General features: G+C 45.2%; 1 protein-coding gene across 8 annotated transcripts in view; it reads left to right on the forward strand.

The window, feature by feature from the left end:
• Nucleotides 1-15,619, forward strand: part of LOC144763356 (E3 ubiquitin-protein ligase RNF146-like) — a 135,853-nt gene that overhangs the window by 34,416 nt on the left and 85,818 nt on the right. For 4 of the 8 annotated variants that reach the window (XM_078648889.1, XM_078648891.1, XM_078648892.1 and 1 more), the window contains one exon: nt 4,856-5,000. The exons of the other annotated variants lie outside the window; for them this stretch is intronic. In XM_078648889.1, coding sequence (XP_078505015.1) covers nt 4,987-5,000 — 14 coding nt within the window. In that variant the 5' untranslated portion in view covers nt 4,856-4,986. The remainder of the gene's footprint in view (nt 1-4,855; nt 5,001-15,619) is intronic. 8 annotated transcript variants of the gene reach the window in all.

Raw genomic sequence — 15,619 nt, forward strand, 5'->3', positions numbered from 1 at the left:
AAATGTTGACTACCATGTAGACATGGGGGGTAAATCGGTCCGCAAATGAGCAAAAGTCCGAGCAGAGAGTTTAAATGCATCAGCAATCGCAGCACGGGTGATGAAGAACAGGAGTTCAGTTTCGCCGCTTGGGAAGGCGAGGGGGTCTCTGTAGTAAACAAAGGCAAAGCCATCGGAGCAGGTGCAGGCGGCAGTCCACCAATATTTCTAGGCATCCGAGCCGAACAGGGCCGCGGCACAATGTCCAAGTCCCCGGGGTCAGAACCTCGAAAAACAGGGAGCTCCAAAGTCACCGGCACACAAAATGATCTTCGATCAGCGGCAGCAACACTTGCAGCTATCGAGGGGGCGAGGCAATGGAGTCACTGAAACAAGAGGGTGGCAAGAAGAAACGGCTGCTCAAAATGGCGGCAGATCGTGGCGGACTCACAGGGACATCGGGGGCCAGGGATGCGCGCAGGGATCTCAGAGCTTCCAGGATATCTCTGACCGTAAGCTCACGCTCACCAGACCGGACCCCCGCGCAATTAGGCAACCCAAGCCCGCCGCCACAAGGCGATTCATGTTTCAGAGGGTCGGCCGCCATTTCGCGAAGTCAGCCCAGTCGCCGTCCTCCGCGACCCCCAAAAAACAGTTCAAAAATGTAGGACTTCACAGAGCTCCGGGGGGTTCCCAGCAATGGCAGCCCTGGTGCCGAAAGGATGGCCGCCCAATGCGGGTCTCCGCCTACACCAGCACCGGCGCCCCCAACAAGCAGAGTCCGGGCGCAGAGGTCCAGGGCCGCCGGTCAAAGCAGCGGGGGGGGGAGGACCCCTTCACAGAATCAGTCCCCGGTGCATCTCACCCACATCAGCCGCGCGGTCACCAGGGCAGGCCCGGATCAGGATCGCCAGGATTTTCGCACAACGGCTCTCATCATTGGTTCACTCTCTCGACCGGGGCCGACAGTCGTCGGACCCCACAGGCTAGGTCCCGGTCTAGGTTCCACGGAGGCCCCGGTCTTGCGGAGGGCACAACTTCGGAGCCGCTGCACGTCGAAACCTCCGGGCCAAATGGTGAGTACAAGTGAGGTGTTCCGTTTCCGATTGTCCGATAATGTGTCGTCTCCGGACAGGATATTATACAGGATACATGATCAGGCCGGAGGGCTGCGGGAGCCGAGCTAAAAGGCGACCATTACGCTCGCGAGCTTGGCTCCTCCCTCCGCTTTTCGTCCTTTCTGCCCCACGATTATGCCGTTTTTCTTGCCTTCTGCCCCCTGATTGTGCTGCTTTTCGTGCCTTCTGCCCCCTGATTGTGCTGCTTTTCGTGCCTTCTGCCCCCTGATTGTGCCGCTTTTCTTGCCTTCTGCCCCATGATTGTGCCGCTTTTCGTGCCTTCTGCCCCCTGATTGTTCAGTTTTTCTTGCTGTGTGTGTGTGGCTCTGTGTGTGTGTGGCTCTCTGTGTGTGTGGCTCTGTGTGTGTGTGTGGCTCTGTGTGTGTGTGGCTCTGTGTCTGTGTGTGTGTGGCTCTGTGTCTGTGTGTGTGTGTGGCTCTGTGTCTGTGTGTGTGGCTCTGTGTCTGTGTGTGTGGCTCTGTGTCTGTGTGTGTGTGTGGCTCTGTGTCAGTGTGTGTGTGGCTCTGTGTCTGTGTGTCTGTGTGTGTGGCTCTGTGTCTGTGGCTCTGTGTCTGTGTGTGTGTGTGTGTGTGGCTCTGTGTCTGTGTGTGTGTGGCTCTGTGTCTGTGTGTGTGTGTGTGGCTCTGTATCCGTGTGTTTGTGGCTCTGTGTCTGTGTGGCTCTGTGTGTGTTGGCCTCTGTGTGTGTTGGGCTCTGTCTGTGGCTCTGTCTGTGTGTGTCTGTGGCTCTGTCTGTGTGTGTCTGTGGCTCTGTCTGTGTGTCTGTGGCTCTGTCTGTGTGTCTGTGGCTCTGTCGGTGTGTGTCTGTGGCTCTGTCTGTGTGTCTGTAGTTTTTTTTGTAGGTGGCTCTATGTGTGGGTGGCTCTGTGTGTGTGTAGGTGGCTGTGTGTGTAGGTGGCTGTGTGTGGGTGGCTCTGTATGTGTGTGTCTGTGTGTGGGCGCGGCTGTGTCTGTGTGTGGGCGCGGCTGTGTCTGTGTGCGCGCGGCTGTGTCTGTGTGTGGGCGCGGCTGTGTCTGTGTGCGCGCAGCTGTGTCTGTGTGTGCGCGCGGCTCTGTCTGTGTGTGCGCGCGGCTCTGTCTGTGTGTGCGCGCGGCTCTGTCTGTGTGTGCACGCGGCTCTGTGTGTGTGTGTGTGGCTCCGTGTCCGCGAATACTCTCTACTACTCTCTAATGCTCACCTATTGCCATTGTAAATGACCATACCATTTATTTATGTTTTTAAAAAAAAATGAAAAAAAAGGTCATGAGCAATGCCAATAGCTCTACCTTTAATAATGCCGAGACCATTGCATTGTAAATGCTTGTTTTAACAGTGGTTCTGTTCTGATGCTACTTCTAAAAACTATTACTGGATTGCTGCCCCTGGGTTAAGTTCTTTCAGCTCTAATATAGTTCCATTTTCTCTATCAGTTATTAGTGCCCCCATTATATACTCTTCTTGTGAGTACCTCTACTGCCATTTCTATTTTGCTTCTAAGTTTACTATCTCTCAGCTTCCTGTACCTTTCCTCTTATTCACTCTTATTAAATACCGGCTCTCTTGCTACTTCTTGGCCTTCAGTATCATTCAGCTCTGATCGACTTGCATCCTTACTGAATCACCTCCCTGAATTTCATTCCTTCTTACCTTAATTCATGGGGACCTGTGTTTGTTGCTCAACACTATTAGAGACTCCACATTCTTGCAAATCATGTTTGGACTTATCTTCTATAGATGCTCTAAGACTGGGACTAGAGAGACAGACTGTGGGTTGTGAGATAATGCTGGTCTTCGTCAAACATAGGCATGAGAGGGGTTCATGCGTTGGGGGGGCTTTGGGGTTGCAGGTGTCGTTGAAGTGAATGGCACAGGATAATGGAGATACTGGTACAACCTTTCTTGCTGAAATTGACAATTTCTTCTACCTCTGTTGCGTGTGCTAACAACTCAATATACTCTGCTTCTTAAGACTTATCTACGTTTTATTGTTCAATTCAAAGGTGGGGTCACTGTTCCTGGGAAAGGAAAGAAGAAAGGGTATCTAGGTTTTTGGCAAAACGTAGGTGACAGTCAACAAGCCTGTCTCTTGTTGCCCTCACACATCCCAAGGAATGTCATGCTTCATCATCGGGCGGTTGCTGCTCATCGGGCTGGCGCTGCAGTGCCCTACAGGTTCCCCAAAGGGTCACTTTAGCTGAGATCTTTTGATTGTTTACACCGTTTGATGAGTGTGAGGGATGTCTTGGTGGGGTGGTGTAAAGTGTTAGTGATGAAGTGAGCTAAAAAAGATTCAGGGAACTCACTTAAACCTTTAATATATGGATTCCCCTATCAGGTTAAAGGGAACATTTTGGGCTTGGTGCTACTGGAGGGTTTTCAATAAGCCTTCGTACTTAGTACAGTCTATTGTTGTAAGACTTCCTGGTGACCATAACAAAAACTAACCTTGGACTCAGAGCTGGGCTGTTGTTATCACTGGATGGCTTTCTTATCATTCTCATTTGCTTGCTTACTTATTCAATGCCTTTCTCTTCTTGTTTGTTCTTCCCCTGGAGCATAACGTCTTTACCATACTTTAGATTGGATGACTTGTATCTTTCAGAAAACTTTTTTTTCTTTTTCTTTATGCACTTCTTGAGAAAGAAATATTTCCTGCTTTCTACTTCATGTTCTCCTTTCCCCTCACATGCCCTACCCGATGCACCTTATGTTGCTCTCTTCATCCCACGCCCAGCTTGTCCTTCATTCCCCCCCCCCCCCCCCACACCAGGGCTTAAAAAAAAAAGTTTCTATTCCCCCTTTCCACCTCAAGCTCCTTAATTTTCATGTTTTCCACAAAGCTTGCAATTTGTATGACAGTCTGAACTAAACCATGATCTGTTCTGGAACTCCACCATATGATAGAATCACATTTGGCTTCACTGGTCCAGATCTGACGTCAATTACACGTGAAGGCCAATACAACAATTTTAGTGAACCAAGGGCTCTCAACAAGTTTCTTGCCAACAGAGACGATGATGATGTAGTTCCATTATTCCCTGAATCGTTGTCCTAGTACAATTCCTAATCACTACATTGAAAATACGGGTAGATATTTTTGAGAGACATATGTGAAAATGTAGATCGTATTGCCCACTACCTCGCTCTGCAGGTTGTGTCTTAATGGTTTATCAAAAATAAAGTCATTGTATTTTTTTATGTTTGTGTTATACTAGCACTGGATTGCGTAAGTTAAGGGCCTAACAGTGGTCAAAGTGGGAAAGGTTTGATTTATTTAAGCTTTCGCTCATCGTGCAGTTTTTTCCACACTAGAAGTTAATTGTATGCTTAGTCCCTGCTGCATGTCTCCATCTGCACCTCTAGAAGCATGGGGTTCAAGTAATGCTTGGTGGGATACACTACACTTATAGCTTGATGTATTAATTCAGTTTTAGGGAGGGAGAGTTGGAATTTGCTTGGTTGCTGAAAAATATTTTCATGTTTACTTCAGCTTTGCTCTCCTTCTATACCATCTACCCTTTAGGTCCGGCAATATTGGGTTATGTGTTTGGTCAATTGTTTTACTTCCATTGTTCACCCTTGCCAGCTAATCTCATACTATTATTCAAAATATGTCACCCATGACATTAACAGGAATACACCAATACGGCATGAATAAATTCTAGATTTTATTTTTTATTGGTTTAACAACTCTGTTAAAGATCAAGGCAATCTTGCATTACTTTAACAACCTGAAAGGTGACATCAATCATTTGCAGGTGACAAGAATACAAGAAAGAGACTAGAAAACTATAATGGCTGTGTGAAGGATGTACTCGTCTCTGGAGTACCTACAAAGAAGAATGGGGCCATATCATAACCTCTGGACGTAATAACATCAAATTACATAATGGGAACGTGCAGGTGGGTTTTCACACATTTTCTCTAGGAAGATAAGTTTATCATATTCTGGAACTGTAATGGCCTTTTGTAAAGTTACTGGTTGACTGTCCTTGTCATGCTTATACACAAGCGAACCCCAACTGAACCTGTGCCCCACCCCTCTGGTAGTTTGGCACAGAGCAGTCAGGCTTCACTTAGAGGCAATGTGTAAATTATTTGTGCAACACTTCAAACAGTAACACAGTGATTGTTGCATTGATGATGAGGATCCTGTCAAAGAGGGCTTGCGATCTGAAATCTGGGAAGTGTCGCGCAGTCAGTTGATGCGAAGTCCGTCGGCGAGAAATGCGAGGGCCTGTGCCAAAGAGGCATTGCGTAGCAGCGGTTCTCAAGTCGATGCGGGCTGTGGCGGCGGTGTGAGTCTTTGCGATGCATCCAAATCACAAAGTAGTGGAAATGCAGCGGTTTTGCTTGGGATTGCACTGTGCAGCAGCAGAGATGCGTCATTTCCACTGGATCCAAAGAGCTGGCAAAGCAACTTAAGCCCGGTTCCAAGGGTCCAGGACTCGGGTGGCACCTCTTGGCAGGGTAAACTCGCAGATGGCAGAGTTCAGGTGCAGAAGCAAGGTTGTTGGAAGCCTGTTTATGTCTCTCAGGCTTCAGATCAGGATAGGTTAACCAGATTTTGAAAACCAAAAACCAGGACATAAACCAAACATGGAAGAAGGACTACAATTTTACATTGGCACAGAATTACTTTAATTACAGTGTTCATCAACACAAACACAGACAAGGCACTAACAGCCTTATTCATCAACGGGCCGTTTTGCGAGCCCCTAATAGCGATTCATAGCGAATCGCTATTAAGGACTCGCAAAACGGTATTCATGTAGGAATTGCTAAATAAATAGCGATTCCTACACATTCCTTATTTGCGAGTAGCAAATTGCTAATCACAAATAAGGAATAACTCCCCATTCATTCCTATGGGCCAAAAGGCCCATAGGAATGAATGGGGAGTATTCCTTATTTGCGATTAGCAATTAGCTAATCGCAAATAAGATAGCGATTTAAAGGGTGCCAGGGGTGTCCAAAGGACACCCTGTAGCACCCCTTAAATGCAAATTGAAACAGGTGTTGCGCACACACATGTCCAAAGGACATGTGTGTGTGCAACATGCAACTTAGAAAAATGCTTTTAAAAGCATTTTTCTAAGTTTTTGCTATTTACCGAGAGGTCTGACCTCTCGGTAAATAGCGGCCCGAAATTGCGAATTAGCAATTTAAAAATGGTTGATGAATTGCATTTAAGGAATCTCAAATAGAGATTCCTTAAATGTAATTCCTCGCAATTTAGCGAATTAGCAATTACCGATTCTTGCATTTGGGAGGATGAATCCCAAATGCAAAAATTGCGCTCGCAAAGGGCCAGATTCTCAGATTCTGGCCCTTTGCGAGCGCAATTCGGCTTGACGAATCAGGCTGTAAGGGACTAAATTAAATGCAGGCTTGAAACCCAGCCTCCTGTGTGTTAATTAAATTGCTTTCTTTTAAGAACTGCTACCTCGTTCTAGCTCAGAAAGCATATTAATGCATCTTGCCCTATTTACAGTCATCCCTTTCTGAAAACCGTAACGTGTGAAATTTGCTGAAATCTGCCGGGGCTGCTGGTGAAAAACAGGGACTTTCCCGGCAAACCCCGAATGCACTGTCACCCAAAATCAGGAGGTCAACCAACTAACCCTTAGTCTTTCTGGGTTCTGTGTTCAAGATATGCAGGCCTGGTTCTCCTCACCCAGGCCGCTGGCAGCAGCTATCAGGTCAGCACATCAAAGCAGGAGACCAGCAGACTGCATACCAGCAGAGTGGAAGTCCTTCAGCAGCACAGTAGTCCTTCTTCCTGGTAGAGTATCCACAGGTCCAGAAGTGTACTGAAGAGTTAGGGTCTGAGGTCTAGTATTTATACCTTGGTTCCGTGGTTCTGGAAGGTCGAAGAAGCTTATAGACAGTTGCTTTAAAGTGTACGGAATTTCCTATCTCCCCTACCCTGGCTCTAAGCTGATTGAAGTGACAATGCTGGGTCATTAGGCCTTTTGTGTAAAGGCAGAGCACAGGTGTAGGAAAGTAGGATCTGCTTCCTAAGGTTACCCCCACTTTTTGCTAAATGTGATACTGACCTTTAGAAATTGGGCAGCTCACTCTTTTCAAGCACTCGTGCTTGTGCTAGCATCCACCTTGCGGGAGAGAGCAGCCGCTCGTGCTCGTGGCCCGCGCGCCGCAAGGTGGATGCCAGCACAAGCATGAGTACTTGATAAGAGCTGTTTGCTCGCGGTCGCTTTAACTTTCAGCGCGAGATGCACACGCTTGCTTTGCTTTGGTTTGGCTCAGTGTCAGCAGCTGGAGTTTGCATGCCTGCTACGGTTAGAACGAATCCTTCCAACATACGTTACTGGCACTGTGGCTTCTTAAAATTCATTGGGCTCCTCGCAGTCTGTTTAACTTTCAGCGTGAGATGCGTGCGCTTGCTTTGCTTCGGTTTGGCTCAGAGTGTCAGCAGCTGGAGCTTGCATGCCTGCTACGGTTAGAACGAATGCTTCCAACATACGTTACTGGCACTCTGGCTTCTTAAAATTCATTGGGTTGGAATGATATCCTCCTCAGCAGGGGCTTACCCCTTCTTTAGAGTTTGTTGCCAGCGTTCAGCCGACGATGGGGGGGCTCAAACGCCTCTCGGTTTATTGGCAATTTTGTAATCTTTCACTCTTTCATCTTCCGGGAGAGCTGCACTTTGTATCAACCAGGCGAGGCACCCGATGCGCCACTACAAACATAAACAGCCCCACTCTGGGCGACTGCTTTATACGGAGTTGCAGTATCTTTACTGAGCCTACATTCCTCCAGCCTCACAGTTTAAAGTGGATGGCGATGTTTAACATGCTCCTGTGTGTATGGGTGAATACCCATAATTCCTGTTTGTTTTCGTATTGGTTTTTTTTTGTTGCAAGGTCACGCCGTCTTTGTTGATTGCAGCAAAGGGTTTATCATTATAAGAGCGATATATTGGTTTATGAAATACACTTTTTAACATTAGTTCCTTAACCACAGCAGAGAAACAGCAAGCGTTTGATGCATTATTATATTTTGTTTACATTGTGCCATTAACTTTTATTAAAAGGTTCACTGTGCTTGCAACTACCGCACAATTTACAAATTGAAAATTACTTTACTACTATCCTTTGGGCCTGCAGTCATGCACCTATCATGCCACTGACTCTGCCCTAAAGGGCTTTCATAGTGGAGCCTGCTATGCGACTGTCACAGAAACAGCATATACAGCAGACACTGGAAATGCTGAAATGTCACTGATTCTGACCCAGGCCTCTTGCAACGTCTACAGCGAGTCCACCTCTAGCTGTTAATAGAAACATTAACAACTACAAACCCAAACAGGCCTACTGTGGGGCAACAGCTTCACATGGAGTCGCTGCATCTTTACCTTGTCTCCGTTCCTCAAGCCTCACACTTCAAAGTGGATGAGGTGGGTTAAATATAGTATATCTTCTGCTTTCTCTCGCATCCAGAAAACTCTCCCTTTTTTTTATATATATAAAGCACAAACTCAACCCGAAGATATGGACGCACTTTTACATGAGCATAAGTTACATCACATAAGGGCACAGTTATTTTTTGGTAGGTACAGGGAGATTAAGTGCTTACTACTATCCTTTGCGCATGCAGGTACGCACTAGCTCAGCACCATCTGAGCAGCACCTGAGTATCACCACCACACCAGCACATCACCACCTTAGCACCGCCTCAATACGCCCTCGAAATATGGCATCAATTCATTCTTCCCTACTGTCCGTCTGCTGCTCGCCTTATAATTTAGGAACTATTTCCCCAAACTCCATCCTCCCATTATTTATGTCCGCCCGCCACCATACAAAAACTTTATATATATATATATATATATATATATATATATATATATATATATATATATATATATATATATATATGTATATATATATATATATGTACATATGTGTATATGTGTGTATGTGTATATATATTTAACATGTCGACTTTGGCAGTAAGGTAAACGTGTGATCAAGGCACAGCTTGTGTTGAAACGCTTAGCATAATCTTGAAAAAAAAGAAAGTTTGCTGCATACTCCTGAGTACGCGTCTTTGCTTACAAGCAACTTGTGGATTCATTGGAATTTTTGGCTGTAAGGTCCGCCGAATCTACGCGCCACCCGACATAGTGAGAAAGGATCCCGGAAGGACCCTTCCTGTTTGTATGTATATATATATATATATATGTATATATATGTATATTTATATATGTATGCTTTTTTATCTGGTGAGCAAGGCGACAGGATCGCCGAAACGCGTCGGATCGCGGCACCTTTGACACTGCATTAATTAAAAAATATAAATTAAATACATTTTGCTGCAGAATTTAGCGGATTGGTGTCCGTTTTTCTTCCTGGGAGTGCTGCTTGTTCGGTGCATCTGGGGAGCGTCAAGCGTATATATATATATATATATATATATATATATATATATATATATATATATATATATATATATATATTACCTACTGGCGGTCGCCAGTAGGTAGTTATAGTTAGGACCTAGTTTCCATAGGAAATCCGCAACATTCTATTGGGAATAACTTTGGCGTTGATGGACGGAATTGGCTGAATTTCTCAAAGAAGATGGCCCGCTCTGCTCCTTCCCTGAAAGCTTGGGGGGGGATTTGTCAAGCGGGGGCCGAGATAAAAGGGGGGTCCCAAAACGTGTTTTCCCCATGTTAATTTCCATAGGGCGGTTGGACTCACTTTTAGCCCGAACGGCTGAATGGATTTCCACAAAACTTGGCAAAATTGTAGGGACTGGTAGCCCGATGTGCCTTTGCTATGTCTCAAGATATGTGCTCCAGTGGATTTTAAGTAATTTAGGTTAAAAAAAATATATATCTATATGCGCGCCCCGGTACGGGCACCGGGGCGCGTACCAGCGCGCTACGCGAGTTCGCGAGCGGAAAGCTGATTGGCTCTCGGGTGTCTGTCAACATTCCAAACAGACCGGAGCGGCCGCCATCTTGTGTCTCGGTAGGATCGAGACACAAGAGGTGGCAAAAACAAAAGGGGAAATGACCAAAAGGGGGCAGAGTAGACACCCCCTGACCCCCTAGGTTTTCTGAGGTGGGCCTAGAAGGATTCTTAAGGGCAAAAAAACGTTTTTTTTTCTTTTAAAAAAAAAATCACGGGGTAAGCGCTGGGTGCACTCACAGGTGCGCGCTCCGGTACGCGTACCCTGAGCGCACCACGGGGAAAAACTGTAAAAAATTAGAGTGAAATACAGCTCTTTTTTGAGAATTGGAGGTAGTTCTGAAAAGAACTTTTTTTTAAATTGTTATTTATTTATTTATACTTTTTTATAACGATTTTATATTCTTTTGGGATTTTTTTCAGGGGAAAAACAAAAACGGATTCCAAAACTGCTCAACAGGAGCAAGAAATTGTGAAAAATTTGGGACGGGGAGGGCAGCGGTGTTCCTGTCTCTTCATAGCAATGAGTTCAACGCTCTGCTCCCCATAACAGAGCAGTTCATCACAGTCCACGCATAGAAAGGTTATGCCTGCAAAGACCGGCTGCACGTTAGGGACCATTCTTCCACGTGGTGTTCCTGAAGGTGTCGCTCCACCAGTGGAGGTGCTGCCGCCATCTCTTGGTAAATTACGTGCCAGGTCACTGACACTCTCCCTGGCATAGTTATTTGGATGTATTCTCTGGACATGCCTAATTTAAGTGGCATTTCCAAAGCTATATTTCCTTTTAGGATTGCCTCTGGATAAAATAGTGCCACATACCTTGCAGGTTACCTTAGCAGCATTAACCTTTTTTTTTTCCTTCAGGGATGTCAAAAAATTTCCAAATGAAGTGGTCCTTTGTTTTGTGGTGAGGAGGGTCCTCAGGCAAAAAACCATCAGAATCATTGCTGGATGACTCCCTTTCAGTCATTGCTGTAGATCAGGAAACTTTGAGAAGCAGATAATGCACAGAACACCTCTTGCTCTCTCCAAGTACAACGCAATAGTGAGAGAAATGGGTGGGTTTCTCAATATTTGGAAAAAAAATGTGCTGAACCAATGAAAAGTGTTATTTTAAAGTCACATGGCTTGACGCGCTTACGCTACGCGCTCCGGAGCGCTTACGCGGCGCGAACGTAGGCGCTTCCGGGGGCGCTTACGTTGCGCGATCGTATGCGCTCGGGCGCTTCCGGGTGCGCTTACGCCGTGCATCATAAGACGCATCACGCGGCTACGCGATACGTCACGATGATGTTTTCGTTTCGTTAGCGCCCCGAAACAAAACATTTTTTTTTTAAAAACATGAACAATATACATAAAAAAAATAGTATTACATAAATATACAATATAGGATTCATTATAAAAAATATTATATTTCATAGCTATAGAATTTTGCTATTAAAAAACCTTTGAAATTCACTGAAAAAACCATAGGTTTCACACCAGTTATAGTTAGGAATTAGCATTTAAAAAACCTATTAAATTCACTGAAAAAACCATAGGTTTCACACCAGTTATAGTTAGCTGGAAATTTTACTCGCATAAAACCATTGAAATTCCCACGTTATAGTTAGTTGGACTCACTATAACTTGCGCGTGCAATGCACTGCTGATGACGTCACATATTACATCACTCATGACATGGTCAGTGACATCACTCATTCCTAACTATAACTGGTGTGAAACCTATGGTTTTTTCAGTGAATATATATATATTACCTACTGGCGGTCGCCAGTAGGTAGTTATAGTTAGGACCTAGTTTCCATAGGAAATCCGCAACATTCTATCGAGAATAACTTTGGCGCCGGTGGACGAATCTTTGCGAATTTCTCAAAAAAAATGGCCTGCTCCGCTCCGCTCCTTCCCTGAAAGTTTGGGGGGGATTCGTCAAGTGGGGGCTGAGATAAAAGGGGGGTCCCAAAACGTGTTTTCCCCATGTTATTTTCCATAGGACGTTTAGACACGGCTACAGCTCGAACGGCTGAATGGATTTATAAGAAATTTGGTATAAAGGTAGAGTCCGGCTCCCAGATTACGCTTTTCTTTGAATGGTGTAAATCTGTTCAGTAGTTGCTGAGAAAATTAACTTTGAAAAAATATATATTGGGCTACATTGGGCTGTATATATGTTAGAGCCCAAATGTAGCCCAAAGATGGCCACCAGAGACAAAAAAAAACAAATGTAGCCCAAATATCAGCCAGATGTAGCCCAACTATAGCCCAATGACAGAATGTCCCAGAGTGTTCTAAAGAACAACTAGAGCGCTAACAGTCTTACTTATGACAAAAGTATGGCACACCTGAAGTCATCTTGATTGGAATAAAGTGTTAACACTTATAACATTTAATTTGCAAAGGAACAAAATGAGGGGGTTCATTTTGCCATAGAAATTATGATTAGTGCTGAATAAAGAAAAATTAGGGCACATTTTGAGTGACTTCTCAAATCCTCTTATATTTCATTAAAAAAATTCTGATATGCAGTCTCCCAAGATGGCCACCAGAGACAAAAGAGCCCAAATGTAGCCCAAATATCAGCCAGATGTAGCCCAACTATAGCCCAATGACAGTAGTTAGGACCTAGTTTCCATAGGAAATCCGCAACATTCTATTGAGAATAACTTTGGCGCAGTTGGACGAATCTTTGCGAATTTCTCAAAGAAGATGGCCTGCTCCGCTCCGCTCCTTCCCTGAAAGTTTGGGGGGGATTCGTCAAGTGGGGGCTGAGATAAAAGGGGGGTCACAAAACGTGTTTTCCCCATCTTATTTTCCATAGGACGTTTAGACACGGCTACAGCTCGAACGGCTGAATGGATTTATAAGAAATTTGGTAGAAAGGTAGAGTCTGGCTCGCAGATTACGCTTTTCTTTGAATGGTGTAAATCTGTTCAGTAGTTGCTGAGAAAATTAACTTTGAAAAAATATATATTGGGCATTAGGAAGCAGCCACACACGAACTCCGTAGTGAACTCTTTATTTTTCAAGAACCTGCCAGCAGGTTGGCAGCTGATTTACTTTGAAGATCGTCACCTTTGAATTCCTGCTGGCATGTTCTTGAAAAATAAAGAGTTCACTACGGAGTTCGTGTGTGGCTGCTTCCTAATGGGTCCCCTCACTGTGTTGGATTTATAGACGGCTGCCCGGTCGTGGAAGCTGCCCGCTGTTGTCACAGAGCCAGCCCTCTTCACTACGGGGGGGCAAGTGGACACGAACGTTCTTAAGGATATTGCAGGGGTTGCCCTTTTGAACACTCTATTAAGAACTGGAAGCAAGGCAGGGAAACAATCGAGATGTGCCTTCATTCCCACTTGGTTTGAAATTTGGATCCATTTCACCAGGATTAATCCCTACCTGACACGGACTACAGATCCCACAAACGCCACTGATTGCTAACGCCCAGGGGGCGGGGACTGATTATGTAAGGGGGAGAGTTCTGGCTGATGACGAATATGCCACTGAAGAAGAGAGCTCGTCTCTCGAAATGCATTTGGCAGCTGATTTACTTTGAAGATCGTCACCTTTGAATTCCTGCTGGCAGGTTCTTGAAAAATAAAGAGTTCACTACGGAGTTCGTGTGTGGCTGCTTCCTAATGGGTCCCCTCACTGTGTTGGATATATATATATATATATATATATATATATATATATATATATATTGTTGCAGCAAATTCGCACCTGCGCTTTTCAACAGGCACACGCAGCGCTCCTTAACTATCCAGCCTGCATGCCTCTCACGCCTCGCAGCTCACCTTTTCTCCTTATTTGTACACATGTGCCCGACGCGTTTCGAGGCTGGCCGCCTCTTCTTCATGGGGCATGATTCAAAAAGACAGGCAAGGCTCTCATACTTGTTTTGCACCAGCTTTATTTCACTAGTGCGGGAACGCCCTGAGTGGGCGTGGCTACATCGTCTTGTCACCATCAGGGATGATGGTTGTTGTAGTCCTGAATGAGAGTCCACATAAAATACCTTAGTTCGGTGGCCTGAAGTGTTGAAAAAATGATTAGCCAATGTTAGTAAACCCTTGAGTAGGGGGAGAGCTGGCAAACTGCAAGGCAAACGTTGTCCATGGGAACGCTGCACCAGGAACCTTGCTACGTGCGAGGAACGGCTATCAAGGGATACATTACAGTGAAAAGAGGTCTGTCACTTTGTCACAAGGATGGTGTCATCAGTGATGTCATGACTGATGTCACTGACCATGTCATGAGTGATGTAATATGTGACGTCATCAGCAGTGCATTGCACGAGCAAGTTATAGTGAGTCCAACTAACTATAACGTGGGAATTTCATTGGTTTTATGTGAGTAAAATTTCCAGCTAACTATAACTGGTGTCAAACCTATGGTTTTTTTCAGTAAATTTCATAGGTTTTGTAAATGCTATTTCCTAACTATAACGTGTGTAAAACCTATGGTTTTTTCAGTGAATATATATATATATATTTTTATTTTTTATAAGGTTGTTCAGTTGTACACTATCTTCTTGGTGATATATAAAGTTACAAAAAGGCTTTACACTTTTTTATTATAAAATATCAATATGCTGCACAGCAGCCACAAAACTCTACAAAATTGCTTACAAACATTAGTAAAACCGCTAGCTGTAGCTAAACACTTATAAGATCCCAATGGCGAGACCTATTGGCTATGCCAATGCCTGTTGACTAGTCTGACTGGGATCCTGCTAATTAGGAACCCAGTCTATCTGCTTTCTCCCTAAACTAGTATGTTATATACTTTGGTACACTCCAGATTGGATACTGGGGTACCCTTGTCAGTCCCCTGTAAATGGTACCCATGTACCCAGGGCATAGGTACCCAGAGGCCTCCCATGGGTTGAAGCAGGTATTGTGCCACCCATTAGAGGCCATGCAAAATGGAACATACAGGCAACCGTGGCAGCCGTGTAAGTTGGTGCATGCACCACTTAAGATATGGGTTTACTATATCTAAGGGTCACTGCACTTAAAACCTATAAGTCACCCCTCTAGCAGGCCTTTACAATCATGAGGGCAAGGCGCTTACGGAGTCCATTCTCTCCGGTTGTCAGTGCATCAGCCACTTACGTCATATAGAGTGGCATTATGTGACCGCATGATGACGAACTCTAAAACGGCTGAAAGTAACCCTATTGTGTTTGGTGTCAAACATTGTGGAATCATACCCGAACAGTGTGGGAGATATGATTCCACCCCTCGGAAGCGAGCTTCCTTGGGTCCCTGGTCTTCCCCGGTAACAACCTTCTAGTCCCTAGCAGCACAGAATAGTAGCTGCCGACCAGAGACACATTTCTGCCCTCCTGCTGCTGAGCCAAGGTTGAGGCAGAACAATAGGCATCCTGTCACAGAGAGGTGTGACCACCTCCCAGATAGGATTTAGTATATCAGGGCTGGGTGAGTGTGCTTGCCAGCATCCGAAAGTCTGAATGAGGGGCACCTTTGGTATCCCTGTGCATAGTACAGCTCAAACCAGTCCTGGGAACCATTGGCTCCTGCTCTGGCGCGAAACTTGACAAAGGACAAGGGAGTAACCTC

The sequence above is a fragment of the Lissotriton helveticus genome, chromosome 6 (genome assembly GCF_964261635.1).
Source record: "Lissotriton helveticus chromosome 6, aLisHel1.1, whole genome shotgun sequence".
NCBI classification, from domain to species: domain Eukaryota; kingdom Metazoa; phylum Chordata; class Amphibia; order Caudata; family Salamandridae; genus Lissotriton; species Lissotriton helveticus.